The sequence below is a fragment of the Archocentrus centrarchus genome, chromosome 11, assembly GCF_007364275.1.
Source record: "Archocentrus centrarchus isolate MPI-CPG fArcCen1 chromosome 11, fArcCen1, whole genome shotgun sequence".
In the NCBI taxonomy this organism is placed as follows: Eukaryota; Metazoa; Chordata; class Actinopteri; order Cichliformes; family Cichlidae; genus Archocentrus; species Archocentrus centrarchus.
Genome location: NC_044356.1, coordinates 14086481 through 14113526, shown reverse-complemented (window position 1 = coordinate 14113526; position 27046 = coordinate 14086481). Strand labels below are relative to the sequence as shown.

The window sequence follows — 27046 nt, the reverse complement described above, 5'->3', positions numbered from 1 at the left end:
ATGGTGTCTGCAATTAAAGGCTTATCACCGCCCACCGGGGCCTGCCTCCCACTTCCAACCTCAGATACCCCCTCCTTTTCATACTCCAGGCACAGTCAGGAGACTCGGTGCAACAGTGGACAGTTTTTAAACACAGAAAAGCCACTCTGGGAATGGGACCACCAATCAGAAGCAAGAAAAACTTTACTTTCTTTCGGATCATCCCTCTCCGAAGACATCTCTTCATCCAAAGGGAATAAACTTTTTCTCTGAGTAGAAAAGGAAACAGTTTTAAGATATCACAGATGGGATAAAATTGAGGAATTTGTTATTTTTCCCCCTGCCAATTAGGCACGAGAAAGCGTTTTTCTTAATTGAAGGTTTAAGAATTTAGAGCCATTTGCTTGTAAGCATTTATGACAGGCTTTAACCTGAGGTGGGGAGATCCAGTCGACACAGGCTGTATCCTAGAATAAAGCAACGGAAGTCTTTTGTTAGAAAGGCTGTGATTTCTAAAGGTGCGTCTCTGGGGCCCTGGTGTATGGAGATACAAAGTGCCGGAGCAGACAGAGAGGTTTGGAGGTTTCCATCTGAGTTAAAATGGCAAAGTGGTTCAAGGAGTTCCCCATAAATCTGAAGAATGGTACCGATAGGATCCGCTCAGCCTCCGAATCAGGCACGCAACCAAGAGCCAATAAAGCCGGTCTGGTGGCCAGCATTGGTACCAAAGCAGCGGCCTCCAAAATGGCCCATCGCAAAAACTCCTCTGTTGATAGCACGGGCGGAGGAGGTGGAGGAGTCGGGTCTCTCCTGTCCGGAAGAAACCGAAAGAACTCAGCCATAGAGTTGAGCAAAAACGGTGTGAGCTATCCGAAAGATGGGAAAGTCTGGGACAACCTCCTGTCTGGGAAAAGTCGCAAGAACTCCAAAGCAGAGCCGGTATTTGATGAGCAGCCCAGATCCCTTAAGAGCTCTCCATCCGCAAACGCATACATCAGCCGGCTGATCAGAGTGGACAAGCAGGACAAAAGTCCCAGCTTCAACAGCGGTACCACCACCAGCGCAGCGGCACCTGAAGCGGAGAAAGCAGCCCAGTGCAAAACAGAAACCGTGAGTTCCACTCTCACTTTGGGAAGGCTACTTGTGAGTCCCCCACCCCGTAAACTGTACCATCAGATAAATCCTACTGCTGATATGTGGGTCATAAAAAGTACTTTTACTTTTTAGTTTGAAAATACTTGTAAAGCGAGCAGACAAATTCTTTACTTTTTTGTTGTTGGTGATGTTGTTAGATCATCATTTAAAGGTGGTGCAGCTGCTGGCTCATTTAAATGTTATGCAGGCTACAAATTTTTACAAAACGGAGTGGTTTTATGTTTTAAAAAAAATACTTTATTCTGACTGTGTACACAATTATAGTATTTCACTAAGGATGATGATATGATGTTCTTTGTACTTGTTGCTTTTCAGGATAAGATTGCACATAGAGCTCTGATAGGCTGATAGGACATTTATTTATTTTTTTTTTATCATGAGAAACAATAAGTTATAAAAGTTTGTTCTAACTTGGCCACATACATTACATCAGTATTCCACAATAATATAATATATAACATATAACTTCTGCCTACTCTGTTGCTTCTGCTTCTGTACTTTATTTAGCCTAATCCTACTACAGTGTATTACTGCTGTAATTACTAGAATATGCATCTTATTATACTTGTATATTCTTTTAAAAAAACAAATCTTATCTCCTTATTATATTCTTAGTTATCCATACTTCTCCCACAGCTGTTTTGACATGGATGTAGCAGCAGCTGATCTGCACCTTTGAAACAATCTACACGGAGAGTTACAAAATCTGCTGGCAACAAAGTTGCCAGAATCCTGTCCAAGCTCTGAAAACTGATATTATTGTTTCATTTTCTCCCTTCCCCCTTTGTCTCTGCTTCCCATTGTATCCGCTCCTCCTCCTCTCTTTCCGTCTCTTTCTCTTCCTCCCCACCCCTTGCCCATACACCCATCTTCCCCACCTTGAAAACAAGGCTATGATCAGACACGAGGCCTTCACCTCCCTCTCCTGCATGTGATGTGGCTCAGTGATGTCCTTCTTTCAGGTCCTCCCTCTGCCTCATCCTTCTCTTTTACTCTTTTACTACATTCAGCCCACACTCCCCCTCCCAGTAATGGCTATCATATTATAAAAAGCAAGGGGTTACTTGACACTCAGGAGCTAACCATGTCCCCTCCAGCTTATCTTTTATTTAAAAAAAAAAAAACAAAAAAACACTATTGGGGCGGGGGTGTTAGAGTGATGGTGAGAAAAAGGACTGACATAGTAGTTTTATATTTCAAACTCAGTTTGCAGTAGCCGTTGGGTTTTATCACTCAAGTTTCTGTAGTTCTAGTCTTACAGATCTACACTTTTTGTTTCAATCAGTGATAGTGATGCCATTTCTTCACAGGGACGAAGAGTATAAAACCTGATCAAGGCTAAATATGCCTGTGTACTCGTGTTGTTGTCTGCACTACTTCGTTCCACTGAATCCTTTTGAACTAAGCCCCTTAACAACAATCAGCATGCTCATTTACACTCGGCAGGCTGAGTTTTTGTCTTTGTTTTATCTCAAAAGGCAAAGGAGCACAGCTGGAAGTGATTTTTAGGGAGGCAATTTTTATGGCCTGCTATTGTCTCTTGTGGCTCGTAAAGTAAACAAGAAGTTCTATGCCACTGATAAGGGGATGGGACACTTGGGCGTGATTGATGCAGCAGAATACTAGAGGTTAAATAAATGTGAAGAGGGAATAGACTTCAGTAAATGTGTTAAACAAGGTGTTAAATATTCTCCTAACTAGCTGAAGCCTGCCTCGTTGTTTACTGCAGTTAATTTAGTACCTTGTTTGTGTTATGTACTGCCACTGTCCTCAGGGGAACTGAGACTATCTTTAAAAAAATGCTCAGCTTTTGCTGTTGATCTTCAAATATCAGGATCTGCTGCTCTTCTTTTTTATTTTGTATTATATTAAGCTGAAAATGTGTTCTGAAAACAAGAAGAATACTATAAACTCTTGTTTTCGGAGGTAAAAAAAAGACACCACCTTAGGTTCTTTACAATGTAAAAAGTATTTTTCACTAATTTTGACATTTTATCAATAAAACAATCATAAAAATAGTTTCAAGGCTAACTTATAATTAAGAACATGGTTAGTTTAAGCTGTATTTAGCACTTGATATAGACTGGTGACCTGTCCAGGGTGTACCCTGCCTCTCGCCTTATGAAAGCTGGGATAGGCTTCAGGCCCCCTGCAACCTTGAATTAGATAAGTTGTTGAGGAGATGAGGATGGACGGACGGGTTATAATGTTACTAAATTTTTCTTCGTAACAGACAGTGATCCTTTAAGTAAAAGTGGTCTTTTTTTCCCTTTTCTTTTAGTGCATTTGGTTACTATTGGTGTGTCAGAAGCTGCACAACTGAACTATTTAGATGTATACTTCTACTTCTTAGCCTTGCTGACTGTGCGGTTTAGTTGTGGCAGTTTTTTAAAAAAAATTTTTTTAATGTTACCTGTGACTCATGCTGGTGTGTCCTGTAAAGTCAGCCTGCCCTGCGTGCTTGGTTATTGATTCTAAGTAGATCAGCATCCCTTAAATTTTCCTTTTTTTTTTTTTTTTGTTAAGTTTATTTTCAACAAAAATGCAGTTTCTGTTTTATCAGCTGAGATGTGCTGCAACATTTATGCATTTTTGTTGTCTGTATAAGACCACTAGCTGGGAATCCCTGGTTTTTCCTTGGTCCTTCTCAAACTTGATTTTGAAAACCTTATTTCCTGTTTAAAGAATCTAATTATACATGGAGGGTGAAAAATGATTTCACTGTATGTTTTTAACCAGGTAATTATCCTTGAGGATTATGCAGATCCTTTTGATGCTCAGAAGACCAGAGAGCAAAGGGAGGCAGAGAGGGTTGGGGAGAACGATGGTTACATGGAGCCGTATGATGCACAACAAATGATAACCGGTAAGCCTTTCATCAAAGTACTCTGGTCTTCCAAGTTTGTAGTTATCAAGCCTTTACTACCACAGAGTCTTTATGTGAATGACAGCATTCCCATTTGCAGTCTCTCCAGGCAGCGCAGTGAGAACATGAACTCACTCCCGTAGTGCTCTCTGAACCCCATCTGGACAATGGGTGCAGTTTCCTGTTCCTGCTTCCTCTTTCCTGCCTCTGTTTCCTGATACTATTCACTAAAAATGAAGTTTGCCGTCAGAGTGCACCCCCCCACATCTCGGATGCAGTTTTGTGTAAACCCCTATGTGGACCTGTCTGACCATTAATCAAAACTTCCCAGCATCAAGGAAGACTGGTGGCCAGTCATCCAATCACATGCTCTCCTGACCTTTCTTTCCATCAATCCATTGTTTAAACTGAGAGGGTTACACACAATAGCCTGCTGTGAATGAGAAAATGTTTTATTGTTGTAGTAGATTTTAGTCTGGTGAGTGGCTGTGTGACTTCCAGGCCTCATCAGAAAAGTCTACAGAGGATGTGATCATATGAATGAGTCGGTTTAGGAGTCTTAAATCATACTGAGGAAGTAAGCAATGCACAATACTGTGACTCAGGATAAAGCATCATTATTAACACTTCATATGACAGCTGATATTCATGACTAGAACCAAACTCTGCATTGTTAATATCTCTGTAAGAATAACCTAATATGATTGTTTTCCCATTATTTTATGCTGTTAATTGAAACTAATGGTTTTTCCAATTTGACCATAATCAGCAAAAACAGTCTGGTCAAGATGAACACTGTTCTTTTATGGCCCCTGATTTATGAAGTAGGCTTAATTAGTAGTAGTAAACAGTGGTCTCATGATGAAATGCATTGCCCTCCTTAGCGTGAAATGGAACAGGAATCCAAACACTAAGAAGTGTGTTAGAACTGCACAAATTATCATAAAATAACTGTATAATGACCAAAACCAGATGATACAGGATCAAGACCAATATTTGGTGATTTTTAAAATTCCAATATTACCATATATCAGCCAATATTTTTTTTTCTTTCAGACACATGAAGCAGACTTCCCTAACATTTGTTGTGTAGTTATTTATTTATTTACTCATTTATGCTCTGTCCTACTCTGCTCAGATCAGATTGTTTTTAATTATTTATTTTTTAAAATTTTCATTTATCATCAATTATAAATGCCAGTACTAAAGCCCAACAGATATACTGTCAGGGGCTCATATATTGGCTGATATATTGGCCAATAATAGCGGCTCACCATTAAATTGATCGGTTTCTAAAACTGACACTGATATACAGCAGTATATTCATAATTTAACTGGTTAAAACCTGCTGTAAGCACCCAACAGCTGCAGGGAAGTCCACTATAGACTAGCAAATAAAATAGCTTTTGAAATGACATTTACAAAGGTTCATTTTCATGTACCATTGGTTATGGCTACGTTTTTAATAAGATTCGGAACTAACTGTTATTTATAAGCTCCGCTCAATAAGAAGAAGAACTTGGGGAAGAGAAACTGTGAATAATTAATTTAACTTAGTGGAACATACTGTATCATAACTCATGTTATGGCCTAAGATCTATTCCTCTGCAGCTTACTAGCAGTCATTAATGGACTAAGAATATTTACAGAATACTAGCAGAAATGTCCAATGATAAAGAATCAATATCTATGCCCTTCTTGATGTGTTCTTGTTGACCTCTTGGTCACGAACTATGGCAGCTGTGACTTTTTTTCTTTTTTTTTTGGTCCAGACATTTGATGCTGACTTCTCCCAGTGTTTTTTTTTTTTTTTTCAAATTCTCCAGTCTCCTGTCCACAGTTCTTGCTATTCACTGATGCCATCTTCCCTATACAGATGGAGGCGATGCATCACTCCAGCTTTCCTCCCCAGATGCACATGCTTATGTCTCAGCATATTTTAATCACCTGTTTTCTAGAGATCAGACGTCGAGGGTCTAAAGACCTGCTAAAGGTGTGCGTGGTGATGGAGGGAAGCGAGGGAGTGATGGATGAGGCTCATCCTGCCCCCTTACAGATCTATGACATCCCATTTGAGGGAAGTGGCGACAGCGAGAAGATGGCAATCACAAGGCCAGAGCTGGACACTCGTCCCTCCACTGAGTATGAGCTACCGTGGGAGTGGAAGAAGGAGCATATTGTTAAAACTCTATCAGGTACAGCAGAATTTGTTTGCCTTTTCACACTATAGCCATGCAATAAAAGCCAATAGCAGGAAAACCTTGAAAATAATATAAATTTCTGTGTCTGTGCACACCTGAATTGACTTTCTTCCACTTTGTAACCATTTTTTTCTTTATGCCAAAGACAGCAAAACTGTTAAGTGTTTATACAGCCCATGCTATAGAAATGTAAAATATTTGTTCAAAAGACCATCCAGAACTAGCCTCACATTTATATTTTATATGCTGCATAGACCAGCAGCATACTGAATAACATCACACATGCAGCAAAGTCTCTGTTCTTATTTTATATTTACTGGAGGCTTCAGCATCCAGTTCAAACCACAGTCAGTTGTTTCTTTACTTAAATTCTTAAATTCTTATCATCTTTTGGCGCTTGTCTTCCCCCAGCACAGTTTGACAGCTCTGACCGCTCTGCCAAAGATGAGATGTCTCACCCCACACTTACTAGACAGCCCCAACATCCACCAGCCCAGCAACCGCAACAGCAACATCAGCATCGGAGGCAGAAAAGCTGGACTCAGAAGATTCTGAGATCTTCTCTGCCAGCCCTTTTGCCATCCTCTATCCCCAGTAGCAGCTCTGAAACCGAGTCCTGCTGCGTAGACCCCTCCCTGCCACTGGAAAAACAGAGGTGAGGAGGGTCTGTGTACGTAATCTACCAGAATAATTAATGTTGAACTTTGTTAATCCAAAGCTTGACAAATGAAGTGAGGCAGAATTACAGCTGTACCTCACAGTGGGGATTTTCTTCGTACACACGAAACATTTTTTTTTTCCCCAATGAATTTCATGGTCACAATGTGTATCTGTTTCTTATTTTAACTATAAATCTCACTCCAGAATATTAATACATTTTAGTATTACATAAGAATAACACTCATTTCCAAGTGGTTGCATAAAATGAGGACCTACACATGATCAATTGCAGATGAAATCTAATCTCGCTCCTGCCCTCTGTCTCAGCTGGTACCATGGCTGTGTGACTCGCCAGGAGGCGGAGTTTCAGCTGCAGTCCTGCAAAGAGGCCAGCTTCCTGGTCAGGAACAGCGAGTCGGACAACAGCAAGTACTCCATCGCCCTCAAGTGAGTGCAGTCTGAAAGTGCATTGGTAGTGTGTCAAGGGCTGAAATGTTGCTTATTGAATTCACATGAGTTGCTGATGTATGAAAGGATTCAACTCTAACAGGTAAAGTGCTAAGCTAGAGAGCTTAATGTGTCTTCTGTAATTAAGCTGGTTAAGACAGTTAAGTTCAGTGAGTGTCTGATTAAAACAAACAATGACTTTATACTAGTAACAAGTATTAGCCCAATAAAGCTTATTCATCTGCACCACAGAGGGCCGTTTTCCAACATGATTAAAAAGACACCTGTAGGACATTCTTCTCACATTTATTATGTCAGTCAGAACAGACTGATCACATAGATGATATTCACTGATCCCACACCATCAGCTCCTAAGTAAGGATTTTATTTGCTTTGCAGTTTTGAGTGCAAGGCTTTTCAAAATACAAAATCTGTTGACATTAAGAATGAATACAATCCATTTATGCAGAGCTGTAGTAACTGCTAGGTTAAGAAGAGAGTGAGCAGCAGTATGGTTTCAGGTTGAGGGATTACTGCAGATGAGATGTTTGCTTTGAGGGTGTTGATAGAGAAGCTCAGAAGGAGTTGCACTGTGTCTTTGTGGATCTAGAGAAAGCATATGACAAGAGAGGAACTGTGGTACTGCATTAGGATGTCAGGGGTTGCAGAGAGGTGTGTGTGAGGGTGGTGCAGGACATGTATGAGGACAGGGAGACAGTGGTGAGGTGTGCAGTTGGAGGGACAGATGGGTTCAAGGTGGGGGTGGGATTGCATTAGGGGTCGGCTCGGAGTCCCTTTTTGTTTGCAGTGGTGATGGACAGGCTGACAGATGAAGTCGGCAGAAGTCTCTGTGGACTATGATGTTCACAGAGACTGAGAGCAGGAAGCAGGTAGAAGAGAGCCGGGAGAGGTGAAGGTACGCTCTTGAGAGAAGAGGAATGAAAGTCAGCAGAAGCGAGACAAATATGTGTGTGAATGAGAGGGAGACAGGTGGAAAGGTGAACATGTGAGGAGTAGAGGTAGAGAGGTTTTAGTTCATGGATGTAGTGAAGGAGGACATGCAGAGGGCTGGTGTGACAGAGGAGGATGCTAGGGATAGAGGGAGATGGAGGCAGATGATCTGCTGTGACTACAACATGAAGATATGGGACAGGAAAAAACTTATAAATGTATCCAAGTTACATAAGGTACAAATATTTTTATTTTTGTCGGGTTTTTTCTTGCATTAAATATAAGTGATGTCTCCCAGCACATTATAATGATGTATGTCTATTTGTTACATGTTTATAAAATAAAATCCTTTTTTTTTCTCCAGAGAATCCCACATATAATTTACTATTCCATAAACACTGAGTAGAGCAATCCACAGCTTAAAATAGTCCATCAGTCTTTACTGTTCAGTTGTTTGAAGATAATTATTTAGCTTTTTATCAAAATGAAAGTATAATTGTATGGTTAATTTAAAACATTTGGCCCTTATTGACAGTAATGAGAGGCAGACTAACTCACTGCTGGTTTTGGTCTTTTCACTGGTTTTGAAAATCACAGAACTAAATGTTTTGTCCATCTGTAATCAACTTTGGATGATGAGTAATGCAGGAATTTCTTTTCTTCTCCTGTGTGTGTGAATCAGGACGAGCCAGGGCTGTGTTCATATCATTGTTGCCCAAACTAAAGAAAACGGCTACACCCTGGATCAGAGCAGCTGCGTGTTCCCCAGCATCCCCGAGGTGGTGCACCACTACTCTACTCAGCGTCTGCCTTTCAACGGAGCAGAGCACATGACCCTGCTGCACCCTGTTCCTCGCATCCACTGACTCAACCATAACTCAGCTTGAGTATGCAAAACAAACACACCCCTGGATATCCAAAAATCAATCAGAACATCACCTCTGATCATTTTCAGTGAACTGCTATCATCAACCCTGCTTCATGTGGTGGTTTCACTATCTTTATTTCATCCCCAAATTAACTGTGACTGTCTCTGTGTCCAACACTTATGATTAGCTTCTTCCTTTATTTCACTTTGATGTGCAGCTCATGCAAAACATCCATGCTGCTGTTTTGCATGTAAACAAGCTCAGCAGGGATGATGCTGCACTTTTACTGATGAAATGTGACTTGGCAATCAATTGGGACAGGACTCAGAGACACAAGCGATGTTATCATTATTCACTAGACTTATAACAAAAGCTATAAAAGTGGCATTATCTGTGAAGCAGAAAGTACTTCTGGGAGGGAGACCTAACATTTCAGTTTAGTCGGCTCTCTTTTGCCCTCTAGTGGAGCTGCTGGTACATTGTACCAACATCCCAACACAAAGAATTCTCCATGCACAAACTCCACGCACATAAGCATATAATTCCACTTACAAAGATATGAGCAAAACCCATCTATTTTATGTGTATCCTCTCAGTGTATTTCTAATTTATGATTGTATGCTTGTTAGTTATCTGTAACCACTGTGCCTTGAGGATTTCCACTGTGTTACTGTGAATGAGGGTGTTGTTTCTACTAAATTATCTGCGCTGTGAAGAGTGAGTGATTCACCCTAGTGCAATGTGCTTGAAGACGCAATGGCTTTACAATGGTTAGAGCTGAGACTAAATTTCCACATCCCGGTCCAGCTTAACAAGACTGTTCATTCCCGTGAGCATGTGTAAAGTAATTCTGCAAATTACTGTGACTTGTGGTAAGAAAACTTTATTAAAAAAAAAACAATGCCCCATGTCAGCAGCCTGCAGGGCTGCAAATGAGGATTATTTACAGATGAAAGTGCAGGAATGAAGCGCCAGTCTCACCTGTTTCTAATGCTGCTGTCCCTCAGGTGTCGTGCCCTCTGGTGCTAAAAGGCAGAAGCACAAACTGAGAAGTGGTGACTAAATTCTATTCACTGAAGTCTTACTGTATTTTTTCTTCATGTATTCTAAATGTAACTCATAAATATTTGGCATTGTGTCTTTACTCTTAAATGCTGGAATTCATTTTACACAGACTCCAGTTAACCTGCCAACCGACAAGAAAATATGGTTAAATTTGGCTTTATTATATATATATTTGGAGGTTTGCCATTAACATGTCTATTCAAAGATTTTATGGAAGTTCAGTTCAAACTGTAGTAATCTGAGGAGACACACCTGCTATACATTTTTTTGACAGCTTCTTTTGATATATGAAAACCTATTGTTCGAACACTGTAGAACAGATTACAATAAAAGGTCCTGAATCTCAATGCCGGATATCCCCTGTGAGCTTGTCTCTGATCCCAATAAATCAGCAACATAAACAGCAGACTGTGCGGGTATTTGTGTCAGTGATGCGTGCTCTGAAAACAAGAGAGATCAAAGTATTTCAGCGTCTCAGAGTGACTGAATGAGGGCATTTTTTGAGCACAATGAATCTTTAACTGTGAGAGGTTGATTGTGGTTTCAGCAGTTTGGTAATTTGTCTGGAAGTTTACTACTCTGGGTTGTTAGCAGATAGATTATTATTCCAGGTTAAGGGCAAAAGTCCAATCGGGAGTTCAGGTGAGGATCATGTTGAGAACAAATGGCTTACGTACCTGTAATGAGCACCCCGGCATGTGCTATGTGTAGATCTAAGGTAAATGCAGTGCTAAAAACAGACAAGGAGTTAGAGTAGTATCATTACACCCATGTCAAGGACACTTAATGTGAAGGGGGAGGGTGGGCGCAATTGACACCATCACTCTCTCATTCCCTCCTTTTCTTACGTATCGTTCGCCCCTCTCCTTTACCTTCTTCACTCTGTCGGTGTTATTTGAGGTTATCTGCCTGGCTCTCCTTGACTCTTACGGAGGACACCATCACTATTTGCCTGTGTTTGGTGCCAAGAGTTTGTGCTTTAGTTTATTAAGGCAAGGGGAGCCACAAGTTGGGTTTCATTAGTCTTAAAATAGAGATGACTTTCAGTCTTCTCACGAATGCTGTTACCTCATGGATCTTAGTTTGCCGTTACCCATTTAAGCATTTTTTTTTGGTGTCAGGTGACTTAAGAGGCATTTTTCACTGTTTGGCTACAAAAATAAACCTGTTTTCAGTGGCTGAAGAACCACAGAGATCATTTAATTTAATAACAAATAAGTAAAATGCCAATATGACTATATAAAAACTCTACATTTCAAATTCTGCATTGAAAATAAGACATAGAGCCGTTGTGAACAAAACATACAGAAAGAACCAAAAGTAAAAGAAAAATGATCCCTGTGTGCAGCAATTTTGCTGCAGCAAGCTGAGTTGAAACTACTGTAGTTATTTATTTATTTATTTTTTTTAAAGAATTGAATACGGTGTTTTCAACTTGTGTACCACCACTTGGTCACAAAATAAATTTGGGAAGTTATGAGATAATTAATAGTGTTTACCTTTTAGGCTTTTCTCAGTCTTTGATTTTTTCAGCCTGAGCTACAAACTGCTTTTGTGTGTGTGTGTGTGTGTGTGTTTGTGTGTGTGTGTGTGTGTGTGTGTGTGTGTGTGTGTGTGTGTGTTGGTCAAATACCAAGTAGGTTGAAAGCTGCTGGTTTGTATTATACTTTTAAAGATTATAAGTAGTTGTGCAAAAGCATAAAAAAAATTAAATTAAAAAAAAAAAAAAAGCACTTCAAAACTTGAAGTAATGTACTTTTCACTAACAAAGCCTGCTCTTTATGAATGTAATCCACTAATCCACTTACTTGCTGACTTCTCTCTGGCACTGTGCTGCACCCATAAGGTCTCCCTGCGGTCTTCTATCAAGATAGATTTCATGAAGCGGAGAAAAGCAGGCCTTCTCAAATTCTACCCAAGAGGGAGGGCGCTACACCTGGAAAGGAATTAATCATCAAATGATATAGACCTGGAGCCACCTATGCTACTGTATACTTGAATGACTAATTTTATTTGGTTCTCACATCAGTGCCGTCAGGATGTCATGCAATCATTGGCCCCCCTCAGGTTTGCATGACAGCTTGACATGATTGCTGCCGGATTCGCCGTTTGATGGACGTAGTGGCTTGACATCTGGGTGTCGCTTGACCTGCTCTGTCAGTAACCGAAGTGTTCCTGCGGTCCTTATCAGATGCTTCAGGCTCTGTGCCAGTGACATGGCCTGGCTTTGTATTGCTCATCTCCGCTCCTCACACAAGCTGCACCTGCCACGCAGAGTCTGTTGTCTTTGAGTTTGAATCAGCTCACCTCATGAGGTCAGGCGTGCACTTAGACACCCTTTGCAGGATGTCTCCAAGCCATTGTTCATCCATGTGTGGCTGAAAAGGTCATGTGACTGAGAATTAAGTAACTGCTCTGAAGCATAACTCTGTCTCACCCTGATTCACAACGGATAAACCTCAGCTACAAGCCTATAATTCACTGGACAAACCCAGGACTGCTCTCAATTACTTTAACAGAATCATAAAATCAGAACACAAACTTTTGATGTGAAGCCATCCTAATATTTTTTTACTTGGATATTTTTACTTTATTGTAGGCACTTTTACTTAAGTAAAAGATCTGACTTCTTCTTCCACTGGTATAATGCATGTGTTGCAGATTAATTTGGCACAGTATCTCAGTGGCATGTGGTGACTTATTATACAGAAAAGCTAGCAGAACTGCTAAACCAGTTAGTGTATCAAGCACCTGGATCTAGTGAAGCTAACAGGACAAATGAATTAGACTAAAATATTCCATGTTAGGATTTTGTGCTGCCTGCCTGTCTTTCACATGCTAAAGGTTTCTTTTCTGCACCTTGCTGCGCTCTGCCTCAACATCTTCATCTTTCTACCCTTCCTAGCTGAATGAGTTTTAGAGTTCTTCATTTGAACAGACACTAAACACTTACAGCCAGCTTCCCTGACATGGATAAAGCTGAACCCTCAAAGGAAAAAGGAAGAATTCAACGAAGATCTTTATTGAAAACAGTTTCTAGACCATGCTTACTCTACATCTGGGAAGCCAAGCCTTAAAATGTGCTGCATAGATGGAAAATATTACTAAAATTACAAGTTTTATTCTGCAGAATAAGGTCCCCTGCTATGGCCTGTATAATTTTTTTTCCCTTTTTTTTCCCTTTTTTTTTTGTTTTTTGGATGAATACTGCTGGATCTGTGTGTGTTGCATTACAAGCTCCTTCCTTTTTGGCTGTTTCATGTACTGCATATTGTCTAAACTAATCTTTTCTCTGGAATGAAACAGTAGGTAAACAAGACCGTTAACAGCTGTTAAAGGCTGCTTGCTTTGCTTCAGGCCAAAATGGGAATAACATTTGCGCACACTGTTTTGAAATCGTTACCTGTCTGCAGGCTGTGTACCTCTGCTCAAATGTTCAAACTGACCAACCAGAGGACACCTTTAGAAAACACACAGGGCAAAGGAACGACAACGGATAGCTCAAACCACTCCCACTGACGCACTGCTGACCTGGAATCAGTTTCTTAATATTGCTGAAGGTAAGACGAGGAGGTAGTTACACTCATCGGTGTTCAAGCACAATTACACCCTGAAGTGAACTCTCTCTCTGGTTGAAAGGAGAGGATCTGTAATTCAGCTGCTGCACTGCCATATTTTAAAAGTGACGAGCAGCTATAAAAGCCAATGAGGTGGAAGAGGACGTGTTGATTTACTGATCTATGTGCATGTGTGTGAGAGGGACAGTAAGTGTGCTCACAGTCACAGCAACTTGAGCATTCCTCTGTGATTATACCACCACTTTCCAACTTACATACTTGACTGATTTACTTCATAAATTGGATTCATTCCCCGGCTTTGCTGTCCTTTTTTCATTTACACACACACACACACACACACACACACACACACACACACACACACACACACACACACACACACACACACACACAGAGGCATATGCACAAAAGCACTCATTATTTTCCCTCACACTCTCTCTTTTTCTTTCTCTCCTCCCTCTGTCTTCCTCTTTTGAAGAAGTTTTCGCTGCACATCCAAGTCAAACATCTGGGTCAGCTTATATCTAGTGGAACAAGACTTGCAGGATATTGTTGGCAGGATGTGTGAGTTGGAGCAGTTTACTCTGTGGGAATCCCCAATATACAGACACACACACACACACACACACACACACACACACACACACACACACACACACACACACACACACACACACTACTCACAAAGTGTCAGTGCTGTTTCTCTGTTCTACATTCAGCTTGATTTCCAGCTGCTAGATGTGCCGATGAATGCTTGTGGAAAATGATTGATTTGTATTTTCAAGCATGTGATACCACAAACACCACAGTCAATATTTGGTTAAATGCCGTGTTTAATATTTTGAAAAGATTACAAAAGGAAAAGAGAGGGGACAAATTGTATATATTTTCAAGATTGAGTACATACGCTGGTATAATCTGTGAATTATTCTGTGACTTAGTACATGTTCTCGTATTATTCACGTGCAAGACATTCCCAAACATCCCTGAACTCCCTTTCCTTTCCTGTGCCTCATTAAATCCAATAAATTGCTGAATTTCAGTTAAAAGACATTGAAATTAACCTTTTTTTGTATATAAAACTGCTCTGAGAACAGTGCAATTAGCTCCAGATAAGTTGTGGTATGAACAACAGTTGCAGAAGGAAAACACTACTCCCCCTGAATGGCCCCGTATTCTGTGAAACCATAAACTAAGTGCTGAACCTCTCCTCTCCTGTTTAGCTGTAGTGTTTACATATTGCATAAAACAAAAAGACATTGCACTTCTGTCCTCTATCTCCTCTCCTGATTTACAGCCCCCCCCCCCCCCCCCCCCCCCCCATCTCTGTCCCACTTTTCTTCCTCTTGAACAGTTTCAATCTTTCTTCTGCGCTGACTCTCCGTCTTTTGGTTTGTCGTCTGTTTTGTACTCCAGGAAGAAGTCGTTGCAGGCGACCGTGAGGGCGCCCATCAGGATTATGAACTCGGTGAAGTCCACCTCCCCGTCGTTGTTGGCGTCCAAGTCGTTCATCACTTTCTCAACTGCTTCATTATCTTTGGAGTTCTGTTAGTGGGAAACAGAGAGAGAGAGAGAGAGAGGGTTAAGAATGTGTTAGGTGTTGTGCAAATGTGTGTGTGGCCATACATCGTTGCATAGGCTTGTTCAGTCTTGTGTGTCTGAGTAGCTGCGCCAATACCTTCACTTGCATCATGCATATTGTCAAAGTGCATTAGTGAATTAGTGCGTAACTGCATATTTGCCCACTCTTACCCCTAAGTAACTCCCCAGCTCCTCTACTAGCAGCTCCTTCAGTTCACCCCGGCTCAGAGTGTACTTGTCACCTTCCTTCCCCGAGTACTTGTGGAAGGTCTTTATGAGCATCTGCATGGCACTCTCCAGGTTGGAACTGGGCTCCTTGGACATACTGGAATGAATATCAGGTCAAAAGGTTAGATTCTGCCACAAAATGCCCGCTCCAGCCCTAGCTGCATGTGCGGTCACATAGCAATCAAGGGTGAAGTCACCTTCATGAGAGTGATAACTGAACAGGCAGATTGATGGATGGATGAAAGGAAAGCACAGCAAAAGGTTTTCCCATTTCTACTCAGTGGGTTTAATAATGCTCTGCATGCATTGCAGAGTCTACAAAGGTCACTATGTGTGTGTGTGTGCAACCTTAGTAGGTTTTACATTTCAGAGGTTTGGATGGAAAGATGGAGGATAGCTTTGGGAAAGCTTTTTGAACAATCTTACACACATTGTGTCCGGCATCGTGGAGCTTCTTGTGCTGGACTCGTGGAGAGACTGTGCACACACAGACACAGATAAGTCACTGTCAATGAAGCATGAGTGTGAAGTCTTTCCAAACAAAAAAAGAAAGAAAAAAAAAAAAAAAGAAAATGCACACACTTCATTGTTTTGTGCTCCTTGGGTTATCAGTCTTGTAAACTGAATTGGTAATGCATGTAACAATTAACTCCACCATATCAGGAAAAAGTGGTTTAAATGTAAACCACATCTCTCTCTCTCTGTTTCCTGATCCTGTAACAAGTCTTATCATTCAAATGGAAACCACAAGTGAAACACAACACTTGCCCGGTAATGACATTTAGAAACTAAGGAGTGAGTAACCTGCGGTGCCAGGACATACACTAACTAGTGCATACAGATGAGGGACTTCAATTCCATGCTTGCTAAGACACATTCAACTTTTGCACCAAAGTTTAAAGTTCAGGGATCTACTGATTGGAAAGCAGTGTACAGAGTTGTGTTGATGCTAATCCTTATCACACAAAACACAGAAGGGCACAATCAAACTGCCATGCTCCTATGTGCATGATTTATTAATTATCATCTCTCATAAAAGGAGACGGGGATGTTAGTGTCAGTCACCGGTTATTGCTTCTCATCATGCTGCAGAGCATTGTAGCAGAGAGGTCAGAGCTGCAGGCAGCAGAGACAAAAGAGGCGGCCAGTGGACACCAAAGCTGGCTAACTGGAAAATCTATAGGGGTCATCTGTCTCACTGACTGACACAATACAAAAGGAAGCCACTGAGACGGAAATGCTATCAGTAACACAGGAGTGAGTATGCTAATAATGCATATGTACGAAGTAATCTTAACAATGAAACTATATCCATGTTGAGTGATATAACACAGTATAATGTTAAATTTCTTTTAAAAATAAAAGGATAATTGACTTAATTGAACAGGAAATACTGACACTAAAGATTTGGTATGTCAAGTATGTTCAGTATATTATCTTTCCTAATACTGCTCTGCCACAAATCCCCACTGGCTTCCCTTGTTTCCATATTTCACTGATGTGCAAATTTCCTGTCATGCTCCTCTCAAAGCTCGCACATCAGTGCAGAGCCAGCAGTGCCTTGTCCAGACAAAAATAACCAATTGACTCACGCAGTTTGTTTTCCAAGTCTACTGCTGAGTGCCCACTATCCGTTCTGCACTAAAGGTGTTTGAGTATTTTCTTCGGCTGCACAGCTGCTAAAATACTTTAATTTTAAAGAAACTTTCATCGGATACAGAAGAGAAAGTCCAAAGAGAAGCTATCCGTCTTACCTGAGTACTGATAGAGGGCCTCCTTTGTCTTTGAAGAGGTGCAGTGGACAGAGCCAAGGCAGAGATGGATGGGGAGAGTTTGCCAGTGGCTTAAATATCACCTGTACCTCTCCCTCGCCACCCCCCTCCCACCCACCCCAATCTCCTTCACTCACTTATGTACTCTGCTTCAGTTTCTTTTACATCTCTCTCTTTCTCTGCAGGTGTTTAACTCCTCGCCTCTCTTCATCACACATACATACAGTCATATGAAAAAGAAGTTCTAAAGTTTTACATATCAGGACATAAGAAAAATATCATCTGATCTTTAGCAGGTTCTAAAATTATTTAAATCCAGCCTTAGGTGAACAGCAACACATTATACTGTATCATTATTTATTTAACAAAAACTTTGCCAAAATGCAGAAGCAGTGTGTGAAAAACTTACACTTACACCATGAGTCGGTAGCCAATTGAACACCCTTTAGCAGCGATAACTGTTTTCTGTTTGCCTTTATCAGTCTCTCACATCATTGTGGAGGAATTGTGGCCCACTTCTTTATAGCATTGCTTCAGATCCTTGAGGTTTGCAGGCATTCATTTATGCACAGCTCTCTTAAGGTCCTGCCACATTTCAGTTGAAGTCTGGACTTTGACTGGGCCATTGCAACACCTTTATTCTTTCATTTTTTTTAGCCATTCTGTTGCAGATTTGCTGCTGTACTTGTTGCATGACCCAATTTGGATCAAGCTTTAGTTGTTGGACAGATGGCCTCATATTTCACTCTAGAGTTCATGGTGAACTCAGTGACTGCAAGTTGCCTAAATCCTGTAGCTGCAAAACAAGCCTAAATCATCACCCCTCCACCACCGTGCAGGACAGTTGCTATGAGGTGTGCATTTTGGCTGAACATTTCCACTTTGGTCTCATCTTTCTAAAGGACATTGTCCAAGAAGCCTTGTAGCTTGTTCAGATTCAGTTTTGCAAACCTAAGCCTTGCTGCCAAGTTCTTTTTAGAGAGAAGAGGCTTTTTCTTGGCGACCCTTTCAAAAAGCTGTAATTGTTCAGTCTTTTACTAATTGTATGGTCATGAACTGTAACTTTTAACATGCTTACTGAGGCCTATAGAGTTTTTTTCAGTTTCTTTGAGGAGTGCCCAGTCTGACCTTGGAGGTGAATTTGCTTGGAAACTCCTGGGAAGATTGGCAGCAGCCTTCAATGTTTTTCATTTGTGAGTAAGCTTTCTAACTGTAGAACTTCCGACTGTTTATAACCCTTCCCAGACTGATGAACAGCAACAACTGCTTCTCTAAGATCATTGCTGATGTCTGTCTTCCACAGTATTGTGTTAAGACACATGCTAACTGAGGCCTGCAGAGTCTGAGATGCAGTTTTAGGGGTTTTTGCAGTTTCTCTGAGCCTTGCACAGTCTGATCTTGGGGTGAAATTCCTGGGAATTTCACTCCTGGAAAGATTGGCAACTGCCCTGAATGTTTCCACTGTGGAATGATGGATTTTAAATTGTTTGGAAATGGCCTTACAACCCTTCCCAGACTGATGAGCTGCAACAATTGCTTCTCTAACAGCATTGCTGATGTCTGTATCTCTATAAAAACATCTGCTTTTATGGAGGTGCTCACACTTACTGATGACCGGTTAATTAAGCGCATTTGATGAGCAGCACCTGGCTGCTACTTACCCTCTTAATTCCTATGGAAGCAGTAAGGGTGAACTTAGTTTTTCACTCAGTGCTTCTGAATTTTGGCTAAGTTTCTGTTAAATAAGTAATGACAGTGTAATGTGTCATGTGTTGTTTTTCATCTGAGGTTGTATTTAAATAATTTTAGAACCTGAAGTGGAAGAAAATGGATGAATGGATGAATAGATTTTTGGCCCTTAGGGCAGGGAAGCTCTTGCTATTGTGGAGTGTCATCCTTCCCCAATTCACAAAAATCGTAGCTTCCCTTACAGTATTAGCCGGCATTTAATCAAACTTTCCCACAATCCCTGCATAGATCTTCACCCAAATTGTGCTCAGGGTGAAGATCACACTTGTGCAATGCAGTAATCTAATGACAATTTCATTACCACTTTCATTCTGTACTGCACACATTGCATTAGCTTGTGAGTTGTGATGGATCATGAGCCAAATAAGCTTTTATATCACTGACTTTCTGGTTTATTATGTCCTGAAATGTAAAAACCTTAGAAATGATACCAGGTTTTTTTTTTTTTTAATAGAACAAGCAACAAAAATGTGTTATTGTCACAGTTTTATTCAATATTATCTATTACACTTTACATAAAATTATCCAAAATGATACATATGAAGTTAAAACATTTGCATAATGAAGTTTACTGAAAATCCAACTGGTATGCTTGGCAGGAATGCATTAACGCACACTGGCGAAAGCCTGCACAGTTCCCTGGGAATGGCCCCATAATCAAAAGCATTATGACTCACACATTCATACACTCGTATGTTCACTTTGAAGATTCTTAACATGCGCTGTTATCTTCATCTTCTGTATCTCAGAATGAATGAGACTTATTGTGTGGAAACAAAAATGTGGCGACAAACAATCCCTGCTGCAAATCTGCTGCGCTTGGTTCCAGCATGTTTTTAATCTACATGAGTTAAAGCTGGGTGGGGTTTAGACTAAGGAACAGACTAACAACACTGCCACTGCAGACAGTTTAAGCTCTTTGAAAGAGAATGCAGCTCTCATAGGTCATCATCACACAGATTCAGTTACAGGATTACCTTTGTTAGATGATGTGCACCCCAGGTATGTTCACTTCAAATGCGGGACTCTGTTGTTAGTGCAAGTTAAACTGGAAGATGAATGCAGCAATTTAAGAGATGTCTCTATTATTCATATGAAGTACCAACAAGTTTTCAGAATATAAAAATGATACATATTTTATTAAAAGAAATTATAACGTAGTGTAAGAAGCCCAGATGGTCCAGTAAGTGTGTTAGTAATATCTGAGGCAGGAAACATTGCATACTGTGAGTACAGAGTCTGAGCAGAGTGTGTAAATGAGGGTATTTACAATGGGAGTGTCGCAGTGAGGCACGGTGGTCACATGACTCAAGCTTATTTGTCTTGCCCGTGTTGCTGTTGAGCAGTTTGCGGTGCCAGGTGCTCTAACAGTACATAAGGTACACATTTGGTTCATTGCCCAAAATGTGTGTGACTTAAGCACTTTACAGCTGGCCACACAGTCCTGTAGCACAGCAAAACCTGCAACACAAACCTTTTTTCTCATGGCTGCATTACCGATGATGATATGAGTTACAAATCATTAAATTGTAATGAACAAATTGCATATTATGTGATAAAGAAGTACACTTTCAAGTTTATCTCCATAGTGGTCCAGATAAGAGTTACTTATAGGCTTAAAGGGTAATTATAAAGAGGCCAAGAAGAACTTAAATAATGGCCACAATAATGGTAATACAATGGTAATACGTTTCTGATAGCATGCAACATCTCATTATTGGCCTTTTGCAAAAGCTCACACATTGATGGCTCAGTATTCTTTTTATTGCTTAAAAAAGCACAACCTCTAACAATGATACCTTGGACACTATCACCTCATCTGATGGGCAGGTTCACTGGAGCCCAGGATTACTTTCATGTAATTGTTTGTGTCCCAGGGTGTGTTACCCATCAAATGCCTAATCCAGTAGTTTCCCAATGCCTAATGCCGAAGGATCCAGTTGCAGGTCAAACAGGGTCTTTAAACAGAATGAGGGTGTGACCGACAAACAAACACACAAGCCTGAACAAGTGGTGCCTAAACCAGCAAAAAAAACCAACAAGCAATTTTAAAGAAAGCCTCTAAAACAGGGGTCAGGTTTCTGCTTGTCACTCCCCTGTGCCTATTGCTACCGGGGGTCACTCCTGGTAGGGAACCATCCAACACCTAAGCGTTAAATAGGTAGGACCTGCCGTCTCAAATGCACAATAATATCGGAACTAATTGGAAAAAAAAATATTTCCAAGAAGTGACACCTGTTAAGGTTCCTTGACTTCTTGGTGTTTAGTTATCATGTTCTTCTCATCCACTTGTAACCCTATTGGATAGGGTTACAAGAACACCTTTCCTAATTTGCCCCTCTAGTGACCAGCCCACTCATATGAGGCTCATCTGGGCTCACCTTTTGACCTTAATGGTCCTTTGGTGTGGATTCCAACCCCCGAACGTTAATTATTTAGCCAAGGGTCACACCTGACCTTCCAGTTGCTAATTTATGGCAGACTACGAGTGAAGAGAATATGCTGCGGACTCCAGATGAAGTTAACCTTTGCAAAACAGTGAGCCCAAGAAGCAGAGTTGAAAGCAAAAGAAGAATATGGCTTAATGGGAGGGGGGGGGGGGGGGGGGGGGGGGGGGGGGGGTAAATACCACAGTTAAGATGAGCTGAAGTAATGCAAAGCATCAGCAAAACACTTTTGTTTATTGTCATGCTAAATCAGCTCCACAGCACAAGTATGTTAATAAAAATGTACTGACAGATTTTCATGCACCCAATACAGGAACAGTTTGACATGTTCAGAAATGCACTTAAAAGAGTGGCTGAGGAGAAAACTAGGGTCTGTATGGCAAAACAATCAAAGTTAGCACAAGCAGAGGAAAATGGCTAGCTCCTAGTTCCTTTTTACCACTAAACAACAGATACTGTGATTGTATTTACCTAATAAAAAGGATGTAAAAAGTTATTTTTGAGCTTTTTGATGCTGGCAGATGTTTCTTTGGCCAAAGCAAAGCTTTCTAACACATAGAAATTATTGGCTGTTAGTTGTGTATTTCCTAAAATGTCAAACTATTCCTTTAAGATTGAATCTACTCCTGTTTCAGCAAGGACCCAAAGGACTACATGGCACAACTGTGAAGGAAACCCACACAGAGACAAAACTGGGAAAAGGTTTGGATTTAAACTAAACGTCTCATTGGCAGTGGCGTATTAAGTTAGAGCGACACATTGGTCGCGTGTGCAGTAAAGTTTTCACAGGGACATGCACAGGACAGCGTACGTCCGCATGCTATCATAGTATATTATCATAATGAGGTAAATGTGCTATATAGTGGGATGCACATGCTGTACATATGGACATAGTGGTAACTAGTAGTACAAAGCAATAATTATTTATCTTATAAAAGGAATGTTTCATTTTTTTTGGTTTTGTAGTGTTTGAACTTTTCCCAATATTGTTTTATTTCAAAGTTGTGTATTTTAAACATACTTTTTAAAATCATTAGTGGCTTTTCAATCCATTTTAGCATTATTAAGGCTGCGTTTTGTGTAGTGTTTTGAATGTGTGTAGTGTGATTTCTTTCATTTTTTCTTTGTTTGGTGAAGGATGAATTGTCCCCTATGAGGCCGCCTCCTCAGTCTTCTTTTCCACTTCTTCCTTCACAGCAGCAGGGAGCTTGTCTGCAGCTTCCTCCACCTTTACCTCCACTTTTACGGCTGCTTCTCCTGCTTTTGCAGCTGCTTCTCCTGCCGCCGCCACTGCTGCTTCCTTTGCTGCCTCCGGCTGTGTCTGCCCCTCTGCCTTTGCTTCTACCTTTACTTCTGCCTTTGCATCTGCATTTGCTTCTACCTTCACTTCAGTAGTTGCTGCCTTTACTTCTTCGTTCACCTCTGGATTCGCTTCCTTGTTTGCTTCTGGCTTTTGATCCTCATTGTTGGGAGTGCTTTGTGCCACTTGTGCAGATGCAGAATTCTGTGCAGGCTCATCTTTGGCGAGGGCACGCTGCTCGCTCAGTGAGCAGGCCACATAGCCGACTAGCTTCAGGAACTCCTCAAAGCCAACCTTGCCATCCTGATCGGTATCCAGCCCCTTACCCATGTTGTCTATCGCCTCTTTGCTGTCTGTGTCCTGGATAGTAGGCACATAAAACCATGGGACAATCAACCATGATGATTAGTAACTCTACCTCAACTCTAACTCGCCAAATCACCATACATGATTAGTAAATAGCCCTCTATCAGTAGCTCGATTTACATTATAGTGCCGATCTATGTCATTTTATCATACAGGATCACATTTCTGATTTACTGACTGCATGTTACACAACAATTTATTCACAATTCACATGTCAAAAATCTGGACAGGCTGTGGCTGGTCAGGACTAATACAAGACCACTGTCTGCTTTTCTGGAGGATGATTACATAATACAAGTATTACCAACAATTCTGAGATTTCAGAAAATATTTCCTAACCGTAAGGATGTTTCCCAGCTGGGATGAGACAAGATTTTGGAATTCTTTCTTCCCTAGACTCTCCTTTCCTTTGGATGACTTCAGGAAGACCTTCACCATGGTCTGAATTGCACCCTCCATGACTTTTCTTTCTCTAGGAAAAGGAGAGGTAAAAACAATGATGTGAGATAGATGGATTGATGGATGGATAGATAGATAGATTAAAGCAGTAAGTTGCATGGAGACAGTGTGTTTCAAGTGTGTTGCAGTAATAGGCACATGCAGTGGAAAATGAAACAGAGGATCTCCTCATGTCCATGCGAGTCCTTTCGTTTCAGGTGTTGAGCCTTGAGCTCCAATAAGGGAGGGATGGTGATGTGAGATAAGTGAAGAGGGCGAGAGGGAGTCTGATTGAGAGACAAGCCGTAATGCACAATGGAAGTTCTGATCTTTGATAGGTCATCTGATCTACTGAAGCTACCAAGGGGACTGGGCTTCAGATTACCTAAGGGATTACCTAGTCCATGTTTGCTCTTCTCTCCCTCTCCCTCATTCTGTCTTGCGCTTGCTACCTTGCCAGCTGTACTTGCCACTCTCTTACCTGCTACTGTCTCTTTCTTGTTTTCACTCTGCTACCCCCTTTCACACTACCAAATGGGACAATTAGGCCTGCTGTGGATTACCAGTCTTTCATTACACATCAACAGCCAATTCCTTTACATTTAAACCTCCACAGATGTTTGGAGTCTGACAGAGAGACTACCTGTGGCTGAGGCTCAGGAGGTAGAGCAGGTCATCTACTAATTGATTCGGTCCCTGTCTGTACACCTTGGGCAAGATGCTAAACTGCGAGTTGCTCTCGATGAGTTCATCGGCCTGTGAATGTGTGTGCAACTGTTAGATAGAAAGCACTAAGATGTAGAAAAAAAAGTGCGTGCATGAATGTGTTTGTGAATGGGTGAATGAAGACATGCTGAACTCTGAGTGCTTGAGTAGAAAAGAGCTGGTCCATTTATCGTTTCGATCTTTACAGATGTGTCGATGTGGTGTGCAGGCATTTCCCAAAATGTAACATGCCAATAGGTGACACATGTTTGCTGGAATTCCATTCATTGCTGCCTGTTGAAATCACCTAGGAATTTACAGGCCATCTCTGAGTTAGTCTGCCCCAAAGCAGAGAGAAAATATGTTTAAGGCAAACACGGCGGCCTGTCAACTTCAGCATTCAAATGGAGCAGAGAACACTACAAAGAAAACACACTGTGTTCTTTGTTTCAACAGGGAAGCTGTCTTAAAGAAAATTAACATCTTAATTACTGAAATCTGTCACACACTACAGCAGCAGCTTATAGTGCATACATCTGTTAATCTCAACATATGTTAAAGAACAGCAAACATAACATTTTCAGCTGACCTACTGATCCGTAACTGTCTGACCTGTTGTGTCAAAACAGAGCGCGCAACATAACCACACGTTTGCATGCAGGCAAGTGAACACATGCCTGATTGTCAAAACAGCTGTCACTGAACAATAGTGGCCTAATAAAGTTATAAACGAGTGTTTGCTTCCAAAGAAAATGAGTTCAGCTCTTTTTGAACTGTCCACCCATGGATGGAGAAATCGTCTGTTAAATTGTGTTATATTCAAACAAACAAACCCAAGTCCTTCAGGAACTTTAGGGGACTTCTTACTGTGCTGGTGACACACCCTCCGCAGCCTGAATACACAAGGGCCTTAACTGCTCTCTACCCAAAAATATATTTCTTCTATTCATAGCCTGACATTTCTGTCAATTCTCACATTCATCATCTACCTATGACCTGTCGTAAGGCAGCATTGCTTGAATAGGATCCAAAAGCGCTTACGAATTTAAATAAACGTCCCACATCGGAGATTCACCTTGTTTAACTCGTGAGACACAGTAATCCCCGCCATTTGCCTTAAAGCCCCCCCAAAATAACTGCACAAATAATTAAATATACAGCACTACAACCAGAGGTTTCCCATTTCCTTCCAGAGCCCAGAGAGGATTGAGTGTTGCGTTTCCAAACGGCCGAATGTGATACGCTACGTGCGCAGAGTAATGACAATACTACCGCTAGTGTGGCATTAAATATTAAGAGAGGAACAAGTTAGGTTGTGGCTGTAAAATACGGTGAGCAGACGTACAGTCATTGTCCTTCTTCCAAGTTTGCAAAAACAGACAACGCTGAATCCACAGCGTCCACAAGCGTGACAGTTTTTTCCAGGACTCATCCCAGACACCGCAAGCAGTTTTAAATATTTAAGAACAGTGATAAACAAATTTGTCATAAGCGACAGAGTCAGCCCTGCAAAACTCCACTCAGCGAGGCAGACTGTCGCCTTTGCGGGCCTCTCAATTAAAAGCATATTGTGGGCAAAGGTGTTAAAAAATAAATAAAAATCGCGCGACCCGGATGCCCAATGGATGATGTGTCCTGTTAAACTGTCACCCTGAGTCACTTCAATTTTTGATAAGCTGTTGGCAAATGGTCGGGAACTTATGTGATCTCCCTTAATAATGTCAAACATATTTTCCTAGAAAAGGCGCGGGAGCTCATACGGCAATCCTGTAAAACCTAAAATTTAAACGCACATAAAAGCAAAACAGCCACTAACTATAATGATGCACATTTTTATGGAAGTGCAACGTGAGCCCAAAACTTCGGTAGACTCGAGTCATTGAAACCGTCCCACAGCAAGACAGCGGCCAAAATTCCACGGGATGGCTCTTGCGAGAGTTTATCGAAACGTGGCAAAAAACAGATGAGCAAATAAGCTGCATACACGGAGGAGAAACCTAAAATATTCCCGAAAAGGACGCTTTTAACTCACCGTGTAAAGCCTGGAGGACAAAAGAAGTGTATAAATGTGCGCAAAGTTGAGTTTCTGCCCTCTTCTTCACCCTGCTACGCTGCTTTGCGCCCAGAGAACTTGCCAAACTAGTAGGACTGCAGAATCTCTTCCGTGATTTAGGTTTTTTTTTTTTCCTGTCCTTAAAACTTTTCCCCCTCACAAGTCAAAGGGCGTGTACCTGGAAGAGAGAGAGAGCGAGAGAGAGAGGGGGAGAATCGGGAATGTGCAAGAGCGCGACCCTAACTCTCGTGAAAAGGGAGTGAAAGTGTATCAAAACACTTATACTTAGTTTTTATTGGCATTATCTTTGGCCCTCGGGCCAGCTGTTTCACGTCATGTGTGATTTGCTCAGTTTCACGCCAACTAGGCAGGCTTGTGGCTTGGAGCGGCTTCATCTGCTGGGACGAGGAGACAGGGCGGGTGGGATTACTTCATCTGCACAGAGCTCAGGCTTTTTCAAAAGTATTTCACGCACCAAAGTAAAGAAAAACCTTTGAAAGCATAGCAATACGCCAGAATCTTCTAACATTCCGGGGGAGGATGCGTCTTAAATTACATACAAACGCATCTGTACATCTCTGAATAACACGCAGATCTGTCGCAGGGACCCGATTTTAAGCACCCCCTTTCTTTTGC

The 27046-nt window shown here is 41.2% G+C and overlaps 3 protein-coding genes across 3 annotated transcripts; 1 reads left to right on the top strand and 2 right to left on the bottom strand.

The window, feature by feature from the left end:
* Positions 1–106: 106 nt before the first annotated feature.
* Positions 107–10594, top strand: LOC115787644 (SH2 domain-containing adapter protein E). The gene is made up of 6 exons (XM_030740405.1): positions 107–1089; positions 3874–4000; positions 5959–6195; positions 6613–6856; positions 7189–7308; positions 8942–10594. Exons 1-6 carry the CDS (start codon positions 580–582, stop codon positions 9123–9125), a joined length of 1422 nt encoding a protein of 473 aa, XP_030596265.1. The 5' UTR covers positions 107–579; the 3' UTR covers positions 9126–10594.
* A 4533-nt stretch (positions 10595–15127) lies between these two features.
* On the bottom strand, positions 15128–17454 carry s100s (S100 calcium binding protein S). Its single transcript, XM_030740445.1, has 4 exons — positions 17335–17454; positions 16011–16057; positions 15524–15677; positions 15128–15316 (listed from the first exon to the last, which is right to left on the bottom strand). Exons 2-4 carry the CDS (start codon positions 16022–16024, stop codon positions 15128–15130), a joined length of 357 nt encoding a protein of 118 aa, XP_030596305.1. The 5' UTR covers positions 16025–16057; positions 17335–17454.
* Positions 17455–21751: 4297 nt separating this feature from the next.
* On the bottom strand, positions 21752–26662 carry s100u (S100 calcium binding protein U). The gene is made up of 3 exons (XM_030740441.1): positions 26390–26662; positions 23554–23686; positions 21752–23208 (listed from the first exon to the last, which is right to left on the bottom strand). Exons 2-3 carry the CDS (start codon positions 23671–23673, stop codon positions 22699–22701), a joined length of 630 nt encoding a protein of 209 aa, XP_030596301.1. The 5' UTR covers positions 23674–23686; positions 26390–26662; the 3' UTR covers positions 21752–22698.
* Between the last annotated feature and the right edge of the window lie 384 nt (positions 26663–27046).